The sequence below is a fragment of the Mustela nigripes genome, chromosome 6, assembly GCF_022355385.1.
Source record: "Mustela nigripes isolate SB6536 chromosome 6, MUSNIG.SB6536, whole genome shotgun sequence".
Lineage (NCBI taxonomy): Eukaryota > Metazoa > Chordata > Mammalia > Carnivora > Mustelidae > Mustela > Mustela nigripes.
The window spans coordinates 31,311,781-31,327,632 of record NC_081562.1 but is presented as its reverse complement, the minus strand read 5'-3'; the positions used below and the strand labels follow the sequence as shown (position 1 = coordinate 31,327,632).

The 15,852-nt window shown below is 37.0% G+C and overlaps 1 protein-coding gene across 4 annotated transcripts in view; it reads right to left on the bottom strand.

Annotated features, from left to right (window-relative positions):
• Positions 1-15,852, bottom strand: part of CEP290 (centrosomal protein 290) — a 100,114-nt gene that overhangs the window by 1,375 nt on the left and 82,887 nt on the right. For all 4 annotated transcript variants that reach the window (XM_059402376.1, XM_059402379.1, XM_059402377.1 and 1 more), the window contains 9 exons: positions 13,909-14,043; positions 12,670-12,756; positions 11,090-11,254; positions 10,257-10,379; positions 9,103-9,275; positions 5,477-5,618; positions 4,284-4,357; positions 3,756-3,850; positions 635-714 (listed from right to left, as the gene is read on the bottom strand). In XM_059402376.1, the coding sequence (XP_059258359.1) occupies positions 635-714; positions 3,756-3,850; positions 4,284-4,357; positions 5,477-5,618; positions 9,103-9,275; positions 10,257-10,379; positions 11,090-11,254; positions 12,670-12,756; positions 13,909-14,043 (1,074 nt within the window). The remainder of the gene's footprint in view (positions 1-634; positions 715-3,755; positions 3,851-4,283; positions 4,358-5,476; positions 5,619-9,102; positions 9,276-10,256; positions 10,380-11,089; positions 11,255-12,669; positions 12,757-13,908; positions 14,044-15,852) is intronic.

Below are 15,852 nucleotides of genomic sequence, written 5' to 3'. Positions count from 1 at the left end.
ACATCTGGTGAAGAGACAATTTGGACTTTAGAATAGTTAATTCTAGTTAATTCTTCAGCTTATGCTCTTTTATTCTGTTTATAGATTCCTTAAGAGATAAAAGCATGGCAGATATCTCTCTTTAATAAAGGGAGCTATTCCTGAAAAGAATTTCAAAAGGAAATAAAAGGGGGTGCCTGGGTGGCTCAGTGGGCTAAAGCCTCTGCCTTTGGCTCAGGTCATGATCCCAGGGTTGTGGGATCGAGCCCACATCGGGCTCTCTGCTCAGCAGGGAGCCTGCTTCCTCCTCTCTCTGTCTACTTGTGATCTCTGTCAAATAAATAAAATCTTAAAAAAAAAAAAAGGAAATAAAAGATACTTTTCCCAGTATGACCCAAAACTTATATTAAAATAATGAGCCATATTTGTTGAGAATCAAAAAATAAACGTCTTTAATCCTATTTGTTTGGTCTCAGTATTTTTGTAGCTCTTGTTTAATATTTTTAACACAGATGTATATAATGAATTCTATAGTATCAAGGTCAAATGTATACCCAGGAATTTTTTAGGATACATACTTAAAACTCAAGGGTGGTGTTCATAGAAGTTGCCTTTAACACAAAGCATTTATAATATGATAATTAGATAAAATTACCTTCAGATGCTGCTTTTCTAAATTTGAAATTTTGAGCTGTGTCTCTAAATCCTTTACCTTTTCCTTGAGTTGGTCAGGATCTGCCAAAAAAGTTACAAAAATCAGATTCTGCTTTCCCCCACTCTGACAAAGGGTTTATTTTAGAGAGTAAGTAGAAAACTAAGAAACTGAGCCTAGAAAATACGTATTTTATAGCTGAAAGACTACCTCTATCTGAAATCTCTATCCCGTATTGTAATTCCATAGCAGACCAAGAGAAAAGGCATGTACTGCGTATCAGAAGTATAGAATCGGGTTAATTTTTTACATGGAAGAAATTATTTTCAGAGAAAAATAAAAGGACAACAAAAGAATAAGTAGACTGTTAGGTAAGTGGCTACAACCATAGCTGGCTAAGTGTTCCTGGTCCCCAGCAGTACTGGCTGTTCATGTAGGTCAGTACACCTTTACTGTGTAATTACTACCTGAAATAAATGCCAGACAGGGTGGATAAAACAAAGATGAATAAACCCTAATACTATGGTCAGGCAACCCTGAGTTACACACAGCACAAAGGCTTTAATTTACTGGATCCTTAACTAACCCCCCTTTGGAGTTAACATCTCTCTAATTTTATAAGAATCAATGAATAAATGAGATTTTTTAATTTAATTGTCATCTTTGCTAGAAACATTTTCTTTAAATTAAGCAACATATAATGTGTCCTGTCATATTTTGTAGCCACTGAAAGGTAAAAGTTAGAAATAATGCTAAAGTTTGAGAAAATAATAGGCAGCAAGACACATTTTGATGAGTGAGACAGGAAGGTTTCTATTCTATTAAGGTTCCCTTGATATGGTTCCCTAATTAGAAGTTGGAGACAAGAAATATTTTCCTCATCCTTTTCATTTAGAATAGTCACCAGAACCTATCTTTCTTTGGAAAGCAGAGCAAAATCATATTTTTCAAAACTTCCCCTCACCTTTGTAGAAAGTGCTAATGATTTTTTATAAATTCGGTTCTTAACCACTAATGCTATGTTGAGTTGATTGTCTTAATCAAAGGGATGCTATATGTTACACAGATTAGTAACAAAATAGTGCAGTAAAAGTGATTATTATGTATTGCACTTTCTGAAAGTTAGCTTAATGGTATCTGATTGCATGATCAAAATGGCAAATTCTGTTTCAAAAGATTCTACCAATCTTTCTACCAATTCAATTCTACTGAACAACCTTTGACTATTTCATACAGCTTTTTCAATATTCTGCCAGTCTTGTTGGTACTTTATTTAAATAGTGCTTTAGAATTGCCAAGACAGTCTGGTTTGATTTTGAACCTTAACAGTCTTTGATAGGTATCCTTAGTCTCCTTGAAATAGATGAGGAATACAGGGTTCTGAAATTCCCTCTCAGAAAACTGAGACTTAGGAAGAAAGTACTTGCCGAATATCAACAGCATCAACAGGTCTTTGGGAATGTGCTAGTCTGGTACCCTGAGCTGGATGCTGTAAGAGATACTGTTGAGAGATTTACATGACTGTTTTAGTCACCAGGAGGTAGGTAAGGCAGTTTCCGTGGTCAAAAGCAGGGACCAGGGAGGGGCTTTGGAGTTCCAGAGACTGAGGTTTCATCCTGCCTCTCTCACTTTCTAGCTGTTGTGACCGAGTTACTTAATCTCTTTAAGGTGAAGATCATAGGTAAAATGGAGACAGTAGTACCCACCAGTGTTTTAATGGTTAATTACAAAATGCTGGGGTGGTGGTTGGGGGAATACCATAAAATGCTTGTAAAGCACTTAGCACAGTGTCTGGTACAACTCATACATGATAGCTTTAATACAAAGTAGCAACGAGAATACATCCTAGGATACTGAGAAAGGTATATGAAATAATCAAAGATTGTTCAAGTATGAGTTGATACAGTCCTTTGGAATAGAATTTGTTATATCCATCACACTATCAGATATATATAACAAATGATTCTTGTTAACAGTGATGTTCTCAAAAGTCGACACGAACAATGGATTTGTGAATACTGAACCATTCATTGGGAAAACATGTACCTATACACATACTCATATCTCCACACACAGTGTAATTTTAAATCCTGGCAACAACTCATCCTGGTAGATTCTATCCTTTGATGAAAGAGAAAACAAAGTTCAGTAGTGTCAAGTGACTCGCCCGAGGACCCGCTCATAAATGTCAAAGTTGGGATTTAAACCCAGTCCAACTGGCCTCAGAACCAGAGCTTCTTGCCCTGTGCTGCACTGCCCCGTCCTGTTTACATCCTCCGGTCATCTGTATGAGAGGCTGAAAGCCTCACTTTTTTGGATCTCATCTGGAAAAAGGTGAATCAGAACTTAAATTTTTCACTGCTGTTGTATCTGCAAAAGCACCAGGAGTACTGGTTTTGGGGTTTTAGGTAAATTTTAGTGAGTGGTTGAATTCACAAATACAGACTGAAAATAATGAGCATCAGCTGTTAATTAAGTGTGTATGTAATTCATGTATATGTATACATATGCATACATATGCACATAGCAATAGAGTGATTAATCACTTCTGAATGAAAGGGAGAGGATTAGACTGTTTTACTTTGTAAAAGGGAAAAAGAGAGTAGGCGAGTTTACTATATGTAGTTTTTAAGTTAATAATAAGAGGATGGGGGTACCCGGATGGCTCAGTCGGCTAAGCATCTGACTTTTTAGCTCAGGTCATGATCCCAGATTCCTAGGATCGTGCCCCTGCAACAGGCTCCCCACTCAGCAGGGAGACTCTCTCTCTCTGCCCTTTCTCCTGCTCATGCTCTCTTTCTCTGTCTCTCAAATAAAATAAAATCTGAAAAGATAATGTTCAGAGGTCTTAAAAGGGCCTATACTTAGAAACTGGAAACCACAGACCTAGTTTTCTTTGCTTAGCCCTGTATCATGATTAAATGTAACACCCATATGAACATAAAAAGAAAAATACTTGAGTATTATAAACAACTCTGTTTTATGAAGGAAAGAGCTCTGGAAACATGCTATCAAGGATCTGAGTATATAGGAAGACAATCATCAGACATCTGAATAAATAAAAAAGGCAAACCCTAATTCAAAAACAGGTTAGCTAACATGCTAGAAGAATAAAATACTTTACCAGATACAGTGCTTTCAGCTCCACTTTGGTCTTTGTTAACTTCTAACTGATGGATTAATTCTGCTTTTTCTTTTTCCAGCTGACTATTAGCTAATCTAGAACACAATGATTATGTGTTAAAACAACAAAAAACAGACATTGCTTCACAAAATATATGGTTATATCTTATGAACTTTGTAAATGTCTTAGAACTTGCTGATAATCTATAAAGGTAAACATTTATTCATTTACTCCCACTGTTACAATGCTACCATTCTCAAACTGAGATCAGAGAATGAAAATTCTTCATGCTTCTTAAAAGCCTGACCAGAAAGTTTTAAGTTAAAAGCTTGAGGCCTATATTAGGATCTTGTTTACCCATTTCTCATTATCTGCTATGTAAGAGAGTAATTGGGATTAAAAGGATGAAATAAGACTGATAAGCTTGTTAGGCCACAAGATTAAAAAATCCTAATCTCTAGATGTAGCAAACTTGGCTATATTAAATTCTTTTTTTTTTAAAGATAGCCTTATAAACAGACAATGTACCTTAGAACTTGAAGCTCCCGCTGAAGGCTTTGCTCTGTCTCAGCACCTTCAGGAACATGTTTGAGAATCTCAATCTTTGGGCACAATGAAAAGTTAGAAGATAAAGTCAGACATGGAAATATGTTTTATAAAGATGCATATTTTTAGTAAAGCATATTAAAAGTTGGGTTTTCAAAAGCATGTAAAATATGAGTACATATCTGTCATGTTCTATTCACTATTCATTCCGTAATTACTGAGTGCCGCATGCAGGCATTGTCCTAGGCACAGGGAATATAGTGATGGCAAAATCCCTCCCGGCATGTTCCTACGGTCCTTATGTATTTGGAGGAGGGGTGCAGGTGAGGGAAGACAAAGACCAATAGTAAGCTTGTGATGGAATAACAGTGCCAGATGAAAGGAAGGGCTATCAAGAAAAATAACTCAGGCTAAGAGGCTGGAGAGTCATGGAAGGTGGTATGGGTTAAGGAAGGTCTGAGGAGTCTCTGTTTAAGCAGAGACACAGTGAGGCAATGAGCTATGAGAATATTTGGGTGGAAAGTATTCTAGACAAGGGAAATAAGTCCAAGATCTTAAAGCTTGAATGAGTTTGGCCTATTCAAAGGACTGAAAGAACACTGATGTGATTAGAACACTGTGAATGAGGGGAAAGTCTAAGGATGAGGCTAGAAAGGAAACCAGATGCCAGACCATGTAGGTCCTCACAGGTTATGAAAAGTACTTTAGAATTTTATTCTGGGGTAATGAGGAACCACTGGAACACTGATGCTGCTGTGCTATTTCTTTCTTTTTTTTTTTTTAAATGCTTAGAAGGGTGACTCAGCAGCTATGTGGAGAATACATTCAGGGATAGGAAGAAGGTAAAATAAGGCAAGCGTGGAAGCAGGGAGACCAGTTAGGAAATCACTGCAACAGTTCAGGTGTGAGAGAATAGCTTAGACTAGGCTGAGATGGTGTGGGCGGTGCTGAAACATCATCATATTTGGGATATATATTGGAAATATAGATATGAAGTGATTTAATAAAGACAATAGGGTAAGAAAGATAAAAGAATTGATAATCTAAAGGTTTGGGCTTAAACAAATGGTTGAATGGTGGTACCATTCACTTTGATGGGCCGTTTAGGGGAGGAATTATCAAGTGTTCACTTTTATTTACATAAGACAATGCCAAGGTGGCTTGAAATTACTTGCCTGTTGCTCAAGGTCTTCCGTGTATTTCTTAGCTTTCTGTTCCCTCTCTGTTGCTTGTCTTACAAGCTGTTTAAGATCAGTAAGGCTTTGGGTTTTTTTGGCAATATCAGTCTCCAGTTCTTTCAACTTGGTTTCATACATTCTAAAAGTGAAGGGAAAAAAATAGTATAAACATGGAAAGTAATTTCTCTCATTGATTTAAAAGCCAATTCAAATTATTGCACTAAAAATAACAGACTATCTTACACTGTTTCTTCTAGTCAACTCTAGTCAAATTCTAATCAAATCTAGTCCATTTCTACATATTTAAGTAGCATTAGGTGACAAGGGGTAAGTATCCCTAATTAAAATAGAAGATTTAGGTGTTACCAAGGTTATAAAGAAGGATGGAGCCTGAATTTGCCACTGTCAAAAAGCTTAAATTTAATATCTTTTTCAGTCACAAAACAAAACAAAAAACAATGTGATTCATCCATGAGAATATAAAATTCTGTATTATTGGGTACTCTTATGTATTTAAAGATCACAAATTAAAGTATTTCATATATACATCATGTATACACACACAGAAGCATAACAAAAAAAGGACACTATTGGGAGAAGAAAAAAATGTGGGGGCACCTGTGTGGCTCAGTGGGTTAAAGCCTCTGCCTCTGGCTCAGGTCATGATCCCAGGGTCCTGGGATTGAGCCCCAGATCGGGCTCTCTGCTCAGTGGGGAGCCTGCTTCCCCTCTCTCTCTGTCTGCCTCTCTGCCTACTTGTGATCTCGCTTTCTCTGTCAAATAAATAAATAAAATCTTTTAAAAAAATGTGCGAAAGCACGGGTAAAAAACATCGCATATGGCATAAAAATCTGAAGAGATTTGTAACCTTTAAAGAAATGACCAATAGTTGAAAAAAAAACCCCAAAACCCCAGACTGGAAAAGAAATTTTTAAAACATGGTCAAAATTTTATAAGCAAATCATTCTACCTTAAAGGGAGACAATGCTTATAATATGCAAACTTGGGATGCCTGGGTGGCTCAGTTGGTTAAGCAGCTGCCTTTGGCTCAGGTCATGATCCCAGCATCCTGGGATCGAGTCCCACATCAGGCTCCTTGCTCAGGTAGACATCAAAGTTCCAAGCAGACAAGAGAGACCCCTTTTCCCTGGTATTAGCAGATATCATTTCATTTCTCCCTCTGCCTCTGCCTGCCATTCTGTCTGCCTGTGCTCGCTCTCTCCCCCTCTCTCTCTGATAAATAAATAAAATCTTTAAAAAAAATAAAAATAAAAAAAAATAATATGCAAACTTCCCAGAGAAAAGAAAAAGAATGCTTTGGCAACAAAACTAGGTAAGGACAGTACCAGGAAGGAAATTAGTATTTCAATACATTCAGTTTTTGATAAATCTTGGAAGCTATGATTAGAAAGCATTGTTCTTAATCTGACATACTGTCCACCAAAGGGGTGACATATCAGAAGCTTACTCCTTCAATTCTCTGCTCAAATGCCCCACCCAATCAGAGGGGCCTTCTCCAATCACCCCATATAAAATAGCTCCAGCATCCCCAGCCTGTCTTAACAGTCTGTATCTGGCCTGATAAAAACAGATGTCCTTAGTTTGTTGAGTAAATAACAGAGCAACTGTCAAGATTTCAGCATGAGGAAGACCTAATGTGTCATGGGTCCCAAAGAGATTTCTAAACCACTTTGATGAGATGGGTATATAATGCCAGTGGCAGATCTTAGCAAGTTTTTTGTTTTGTTTTTAGATTTAGGGAGCCTTGAGGCCAAGAAAGAAGAATAGGGATGATCACCTCCACAGATGAAAAAACAAAACAAAACAAAAAACACTTGAGCTCACAGAAGAGATGTAATTTACTGAAGGTCACAGTGAGACTTCAGTATTTCTAAAGCCATGGAAACCAGCTGGCTCCACAGGAATGAGGCTAAGTAGGCCATTCAGAGGTACATCTAACATGAAGCAGAGAATCTGGCATGTAGCATGAACTGAGTAAATTATCTGCAGAGTAAATCTGAAGTAACTCAAAATCCCTCTGAACCTACATGTGACTGTAGAAGGAAATAAAAGACCAATCAAGCAGTCCACTGAGAGTTGCTGGTTGAGAGCCTCTGCTGGGGTCCAAGCAGACAAGAGAGACCCCTTTTCCCTGGTATTAGCACATATCATTTCATTTAAGCCTCACACTAGCTGTCCTGCAGAGTTAAGAGAGAGCTAGAGAGGGGAGCAGTGGACTCTGAGTACTCTCAGGATGGTGTTAGGAAAGGGACCAAGGACCCTTCTCTAGGACAGCCTGGCCCCCTAGGCCACCTTCTAATCTGCCTGCATAGCCTTCCTCCTCGAACACGTCCAGGGCAGGAGACCCATGTGCAACTTGCTACAGCCTCATGATGCTAAGGCTTGCATCCTAGTGGTGGTAGTGATGGTGACTACTGATCCACCACTCAACGAGCCCATTCTAAAAAACAGGTAGACATCGAAGGGGAGACTGGAGATGCACAGACATAAAGAACTCTGTGAATATGCTAAGATAAAGATGAGTTTGCCTTTAGAAATGAGGCCAGCAGATGTAAAGAACCCAGTTTCATACAGGATGATTTTAATGGGAAGACATGGATAGGATCTTCATAGTTTCTGGCTTCTGTACTCCTTGAAGCAGCTGCTTAGGACTGGAAATGAGAATGGCACCAAAGCCTTTAAATGACTCAGGAGTCATTATGAGCCACCCATGACGATAGTGGCGATAAACAGAGGAATGTTTACTAGTGAGTTTCTAACGCACTTTGACAGCTACAAAGTTTACGTGACAGGTGGGAATTGCACCTGTAGGAAAGGTTCACAGGACAGGAGAAAGTCTAGTGCCAGAAAGCAGAGGCCAGTGACACACTGAAACTACCATTAAATTCATCCGTCAGGGCTGTCTGAAGAACAAGCTGTGTACAAGAGAACTCCAAAATCGGTGCCTGGGTGGCTCGGTCAGTTGGGCAACTGACTCTTGTTTTTTGGCTTGGGTCATGATCTCGGGGTCGAGATCAAGGCCGGCAACAAGGCAAGGTGGACTCCGCTCAGCGGGGAGTCTGCTTGGCGTTCTCTCTTCCTCTGCCCCTCTTCCCGCTCATGTGTGCTTGCTCTCTCTAAAACAAATAATCTTAAAAAATATATAAACCTCTGAAATTGCTGTAGAGCCCAGATACAGTATGCCACAGGTTGTGACAAGACAGGTAAACTGTTCCTGGCTTATGCTTGCGATAGAAAATGAATGTAATACAGAAGTTGAATCACAGCTGGAGAAAAGCAGCACCCAGGAGAAGCTGGCCCCATTGCGCCCGGCTCGTCGATGCCAGCTGCTTTTTGATGTCCACGAAGCTGCGACACCCTGAGCCCAGCCCCAGCTCTGCTTTGTCCTATGCACTGCCACCCAAACTAAATACATGAAGGAAAAAACAAAAACAACAACCCATTTCCTGTCTTAGCATCAGCAAAAAGTATCATATTAAAGCAAACAATCAAACAGTTCATCAAGGAAAGAACTAAGTTTATCAGAGTAGTGTCATATTCTTTTAAAACAATGACAACATTAGAACTGATTAAACTTTGTGCAAGTTTTAAACTATTCTTACCTTGTGACAACGATTGACTTCCAGCTCTTGCTGTCAGCACCTTCAAGCTGTGGGCCTCTACTCTCTGCCAACTGTAATCTCTTACCAGTCTCTTCTAGTTGAACTGTCATCTTCTCATTTAATATCTCTAAATTATTCTTAGCGATCCGTAATTTTTCTGCAGCTTCAGTCTCCTACCATTAAAGACTAATTAGTACAGGATAACAATACTGTTCTCATAGATGCAATATATTCAAAATTACCACTACAAATTAGAAACAAAAGTAACCTGGTACTGTAAAGGCTGATTAAAATTCCAATACAAATCTAATATTTTCTTTAAAATAGCAATATGATCATAATAATTAGAACAACAGGTCATGTAAGCAAGGTTAGAAGAATACATTGCAAGTATTTGACACTAGTGGTTACTTTACATTTGTCATCTTTGTAGTATTTACAAATAATGGGATAGTTTATGTCTTAATACACTTTGAAGATGTTTTGCTTTGCCCAATACTTGAGAGATCTAGCTAGGAGCATCAACTATGTGTAAGTACCACGAACTATTTCCACTATTAAACATCCATTCAAAGCACACTATACTCTGAACTCACGGGTATATTCTGATACTACTGTAACTAGTTTAAAAATCTCAATTTCAGTTTATTCACTGGATCATCCATATAAGTAACAACACCTATTTGTGGGGCAAGGAATATATTTTGCAAGTTAAATAGAAAGGAATTTTATTGTTTAACAAAACAATTTCACATATTCCTTCCTTTATATCAGTCATTGTTCTGAGCCATGTGCACAAATACTAACTCACTCAACTCCTGCAGCAGCTCTGTGAAAGAGATGTATTTATTACTCCCAAATTGATGAGGAAATTGAGGGATAGAGAGGGGTCAGTAGCTTGCTCTTATTTCCACAGCCATTAAGTAACAGAGCTAGGATCTGAATCCTAGATGTGTAACTTCTATACTATATTGCCTCTTGTTTTTTATTTTCAATGTACCTCATGGCGAAAGGATGGCAGCCATAAAAATAGAATTCCTACATCTCTTAACATCTACTCTAAACAGACACACTCTTCAACTTTTTCATTCAGTTTTTTGAAGATATATTAGTTAACATAAAAAGTAATTATTAATCAGTAATGAAAGTCATACTTTCTTAAGTTCTTTACGGAGCCTTTCATTTTCAGCAACAATCTTCTCTGTGCCTTTGGTCTTCGATTCATAGTGCATGCTTAACTGACGTCCAAGATGAACTTTAAGTTTTTCTAATTCAGCCTAGTTAAAAAAAAAAAAAAAGCCTTTTCAAAACAAGGAAATAAAAGATGACCCTATAAACTCATAAAACTTAATTCAAAGCAGTTTTAGAGGCCATTTTTCATAGAATGAAAGCCTTCCCTTTCACACTGGTCATCACCCAACCTTGCCTACACAGTAGAATGAGCTGATGACTTAAAAATCACAATATTTGGGGTGCCTGCGTGGCTCAGTGGGTTAAGCCTCTGCCTTCAGCTCAAGTCATGATTGCAGGGTCCTGGGATCAAGCCCTGCATTGGGCTGTCTGCTCAGCAGGGAGCCTGCTTTCCCCCCCCTCTCTCTGCCTGCCTCTCTGCCTACTTGTGATCTCTCTCTCTGTGTCAAATAAATAAATAAATAAATCTTAAAAAAAAAAAATTCACAATATCTATGGTAGGACCCACCCCAAAAGACCCCACCCTAGAACTGGGGGCTTATGTCTGTATATTTGAAAACAGACACAGGTAAGTATTTATGCTGCCAGAGTGAGAACTGTTGGTCTTGAAATAATAAAAAGACCAGTGGAGCTACTCTAATTATTCTTAGCCTTGTCTCCAACAAGTTCTTCCACATGTATAAAACGGTCACTGCATCCATTAAAGCCATTTTATAGTAGGAGTATATTTAAAATCTTCCTTAAAAAATAAAAACAGTAAAAACATTCCACGCAAATGATCACCTTTAAAAATTACCTTCAACTTTTCATTTTCCAGTTCAATATTAGCCATTTTTTCACTGGTCAGTATTCCTGATGCTTTCTTCAACTGTTCATTTTCCCTTTGGACTTTTTCAACTACTTTTTTCATTAAACCAATGGTTTTTTCTAGTTCTGGGATTGTCTTTCCACTTCTACCAGACTACAAAAGAATATATTAACTTTTTATCTAATCAAATATCTTAGAGTATATAATGTAAACACCAACAACATAACAGGCACAGTATTGCACTCAGTGTTGATTCCTAACATTTGAAGCCAAAACCTGTATTCAATTCATCACTACAATAACCCTATGCAATAGGAATTATAATTCTTACTTTAAATACAAGCAAATCAAGACACAGAGAATTATTATACTCCTATTATTATTATACTCCTACTCATGCAGCTAATAAGTAACAGCTCAAATACTCCAGCCTTGACGTCTGTTCCAAATGAATAAACCTTAGAACCTAAATATTCTTTTTAGCTAATGTTCTTTCCTATATAGCAGAATTTCCTTTATATGAAAAAAATCCACAAAAGTTGTGTCATTGAAGAGTTCATGAGTTACCAAATTTGAATTGCAGCATAATAGAAGTGATTTCCTCTAATAGCCATTGATTAGAAATTCAGTTTCTGTCCAATATAAATACAAGAGACATCTGAAATGAAAAAACCTAGTGTAGTTATCAATAGAGATGGGTCACCAATTGATAACTTTAACTGCCTCATGCTTTTCATGAGGTTTTCAACAGTTGAGCAAAAGAATCTGCTTACTTTTTTTTTTTGCATTTTAGTCAGTATTCATACTATGCAATGAATAACCCTACAGTACATAATATGTACTTTCATAATTAACCTGGAAAAGGTCGAATTAACATTTTTAATTAGGAAATTAATGTTGCTGTCAGTTGAGAGTTTGTTCTGAACACTTTTTTAATAATAACTCAGTGTTTTCAACAAATCTGTCATATATTTCTTATTATTACTTGAGTAAGTTTTTATTTTCGATGGCTTTCATTGTGCCACTTGCTAATGAAATCATTAGAGGCTTAAATCTTTGGTCAGGGCCTCATAAGCAGCATTTATTCACTGTAAAAAGTGAGTACAAAATAACATGGGAAGAAAAATACAAGGATTAAAAAAAACTTGGGAGACATATGTACAGAGTGTTATACTAAGAAGCTCCAAGGAAAATAATAAAAAATAGATATAAAATGTTAGAATTGGACTAAGAGCAGCTAGAAGTTACCTTCATGAACAGAAGGATTCCTAGAACTTAAATGTTTTCAAGGGGTGAAGGGATATACAATGAAGAAAGATGATGTCCTATCCCAATTGAAATAAAATGCATGTAAGGTGTAACAGATGATAAAATACACTGACTTGAAACACAAAGAAAAGCTTTAAGATGTTTTACATTGTAGACACAGCAGAATAAAAACCAAGACTACAGGGCCTAGTAGTAAAAGCATATCACTACTCTTAGGACATATACAAACTTGTTTTTTTATTACCAACTTTGCACTTCTGAAACCCAAACAAATATGTGGTATGTTCTCACACACTCACCCCTCTAACACGACCAAGTTTCCGCTCAACTTCTGCTTTTTCTTTCTTAAGAAATTCACACATTTCCTTCAAATCCCTTACTTGACTCTGAAAAATTAAAGCAAATGTGTAACAGTTTAACACAGCTATAGTCTCTGAAAAGGAAAGGCAAATATTTCACATGAGCTATCAATCTCTTCAACTATATAGCCAAACTGAACAAGATGGTCTCCACAGCAATAAGGATTTTGAATTAAGACATATGTTAAATTAAAATTTAATACAAGGATATTTTACATATGGATTTCAAGAAATATTTTTCACATTACTGCTTTAATACAGAGTTTAGAATTCTGATTTTAACCATCCCATAAATTACATTTGTAGATCCTTAGACAGATGGTAGAGAGAAACAGTATTGGTTCTAACAATATAAAACTCAGAATGCTCTAGAAGCAGGACATAATTATATCATTACCAGTGAAATTAACAGATTGTTACTATTCTAGGTTAGAAAATAGAACTGAAAGAATTAGCCAGCCAGAAGAAAAAAGATTCCCATAAATAGGATGAGAGTTGGAAAACCAAAGATAAACTTATTATAAACACCAAAATAAAATTCCTAAAAGAGATAATTATCTTAATTGTTTTAAATGTAAAGACTTCATTTTTTTAAAATATCCTAGTATTTTAAAGATTGATTATGTTACTGAAATACATCCATCCTCTTGCCTCAGGGCTTTGAACTTGTTATTTCTGTTGTCTAGAACTCTTTTTCCAGTATCTATATGACCCACTTCCTCATCTGTCCCCTAGCTCTCTGCTAAAATATCATTTTATTAAGAAAGCCTTCCCCATACCCTATTTAAATAGCTATTGCATACACTCCCAGATACACACACACACACACACACACACACACAATCTTTCATACCAACTATGCTTTTTCTCCTTACCACTTAACATCAGCTGACACTCTGTATATTGACTTTTTACTTATTATCTACTTCCCCACTAGAATGTAAGTTCTACGACTGCAAGAAGTTTTTTGATTGCTGTTTCCTAGCACTTAGAAAAGTGCCTCACAATTAAGTAGGCTTTCAACAAATAATTGTTGCATGAATGAATGTAGAAAGTGTAACACTACCATAATATTTTATGAATGTGAGTTTCTGACATCTTCATAAACTAATATGAAGAGGGACAAAAAGGCTTTCAGGCATTAGGTTTCCTAACTAGAGTAAAGAACATTAAATTTACCTTTAATCTTGGCAAATCTTTATTTGCTTGTTCAAGCTGAAATTTTAGTTCAATATTTTCAGATGACAACTTCAGGTTTTCCTTCTGAAGCTCTTGTTCTCTTTGACGATGATCATCTGACTCTACCTCAGAAGTCTTCAGGGAAAGTAAAGTTAGAAATATTTTTAAGTTTTAATAATAAAGTGGCATGAGACACAACAGGATAAGAAAATACTAGCTAAAAGGGAACATTTTTTTGAGGAAAAATATGGAAAGTTGGAGAGCTCTAGAAAAAAACTGCCCCAAATTAGTAAGTTAGAATATAAAAATGGCAGGAGCAAAGGTAATGCATTTTAATTAATATAGAAAGCAAAGTCAAGTATGTCTTAACATACACACACATAATGTCTCCATGTATACTCTCATAATGACTAAACTAGTTTGTGCTAGTTTTCCCAGTCCAAAAGTGTGGATTATATTATGTCCTAAACCCTACCCCACCCTCAAATTCGTATGTTGAAGTCCCAACCCCAGTACCTCAGAATGTGACCTTATTTGGATACAGGGCCTTTTCAGAGGTACTCAAGTTAGAGTCATTAGGGTGGACCCTGACCCAGTAGGAGTGGTATCCTTATAAAGAAGGGAAATGTGGATACATAGGTATGCATAGAGACAATGTGAAGAGACAGGGAGAAAATGGCCATTTACAAGCCAAGGAGAAGGGCCTGGCATAGATTCTTCCTTCACAGGTTAAAGAAGTCATCAACACTGCCAAGACCTTTTTTTTTTTTGGACTTCAGGCTTCCAGAACTGTGAGAATAAAATTTCTGTTAGGCCACGTAATTTGTGGTGTTTTGTTAAAAGAGCCCTAGCAAACCTATAAAAAGAAATGCCATAATTTCTCCCTCCTTCTTCGGAAAGCTCTTCATTCCTTGAGCAAAAGCAATTACTCCCTCCTCTGAAACCGAATTACACTATGTCTGCCTTTCTCTTGGCACAAATTCACCTTGGGTTATTATTTATGTTCATTTTTACTTCTCGTTCTAAGCAACAAGTCATTCGAAAGGGAAATAAGTGCTTGATTACTTTTTTCTATACAGTGGGTAGAATATCACCAACCTCACACGATTATTACGAGCATCATATGAAACAATTCTGTGCAAGCACTCAGCATAGCTTTAGTGTGGCCTCCCCTCATCCCTTTCTCTCTCTACTGGTTTGATGGATGAGCAGGTCCATAACTCCACAGACATTATAGTTTAAAAAATACAGTATTAGAAAAATACATCCATTATACATGGCTCTGTACCATCTTTTTTAATTAGCAGTAGGTTGAATACTTCACATTCTGATACACTTCCGCTTGAGTAATAAAAACAAAAGTAAAATAAATTAAAGACACTAAAAAACAGGATACAGAAGAGTAAAGAAACTCTAGGCTGTTGGGTTCTGACCTGAGGGCACAGAACACCACACGCGTCCCCCTTTGTCTATTTGTTCAAAGCAACATGCATATACGTGTATATGCACATATAGAGCAGCAAGAAAAAGAAGACAGATGTGTTTGCTGGTGCCTGTACCATAGGAACATGTCTGCGCTTATTCTCTGTCAAATCACGCCAGTATACATTCTATTCTGTGGCGGTTAGGTTAACACCAGGCAAATCATGCCACCTGGTCCTCGGTTCTTCCATCTTATAAGTGAAGGCATAAGATGGGGTCATTTTTTAGGCCTCTTCAGACACAGAATACTGTAATGCCCTGTCCCTGAGCTCTTCTGTCCCCCTCACTTCATCTCTTCTGTCTGTGGTAGTTGTTTTAACAACTGATAAACACCTATCAGCACCGCTGATAGACAGACATAAACGATACTAAGTATCACTCACAGAAGAGAGTACTTCTACCTTATCATCTCACATCAGGGTTTTTTTTTTTTTTTTTTTTTTTTTTTTTTTTTTTTTTTTT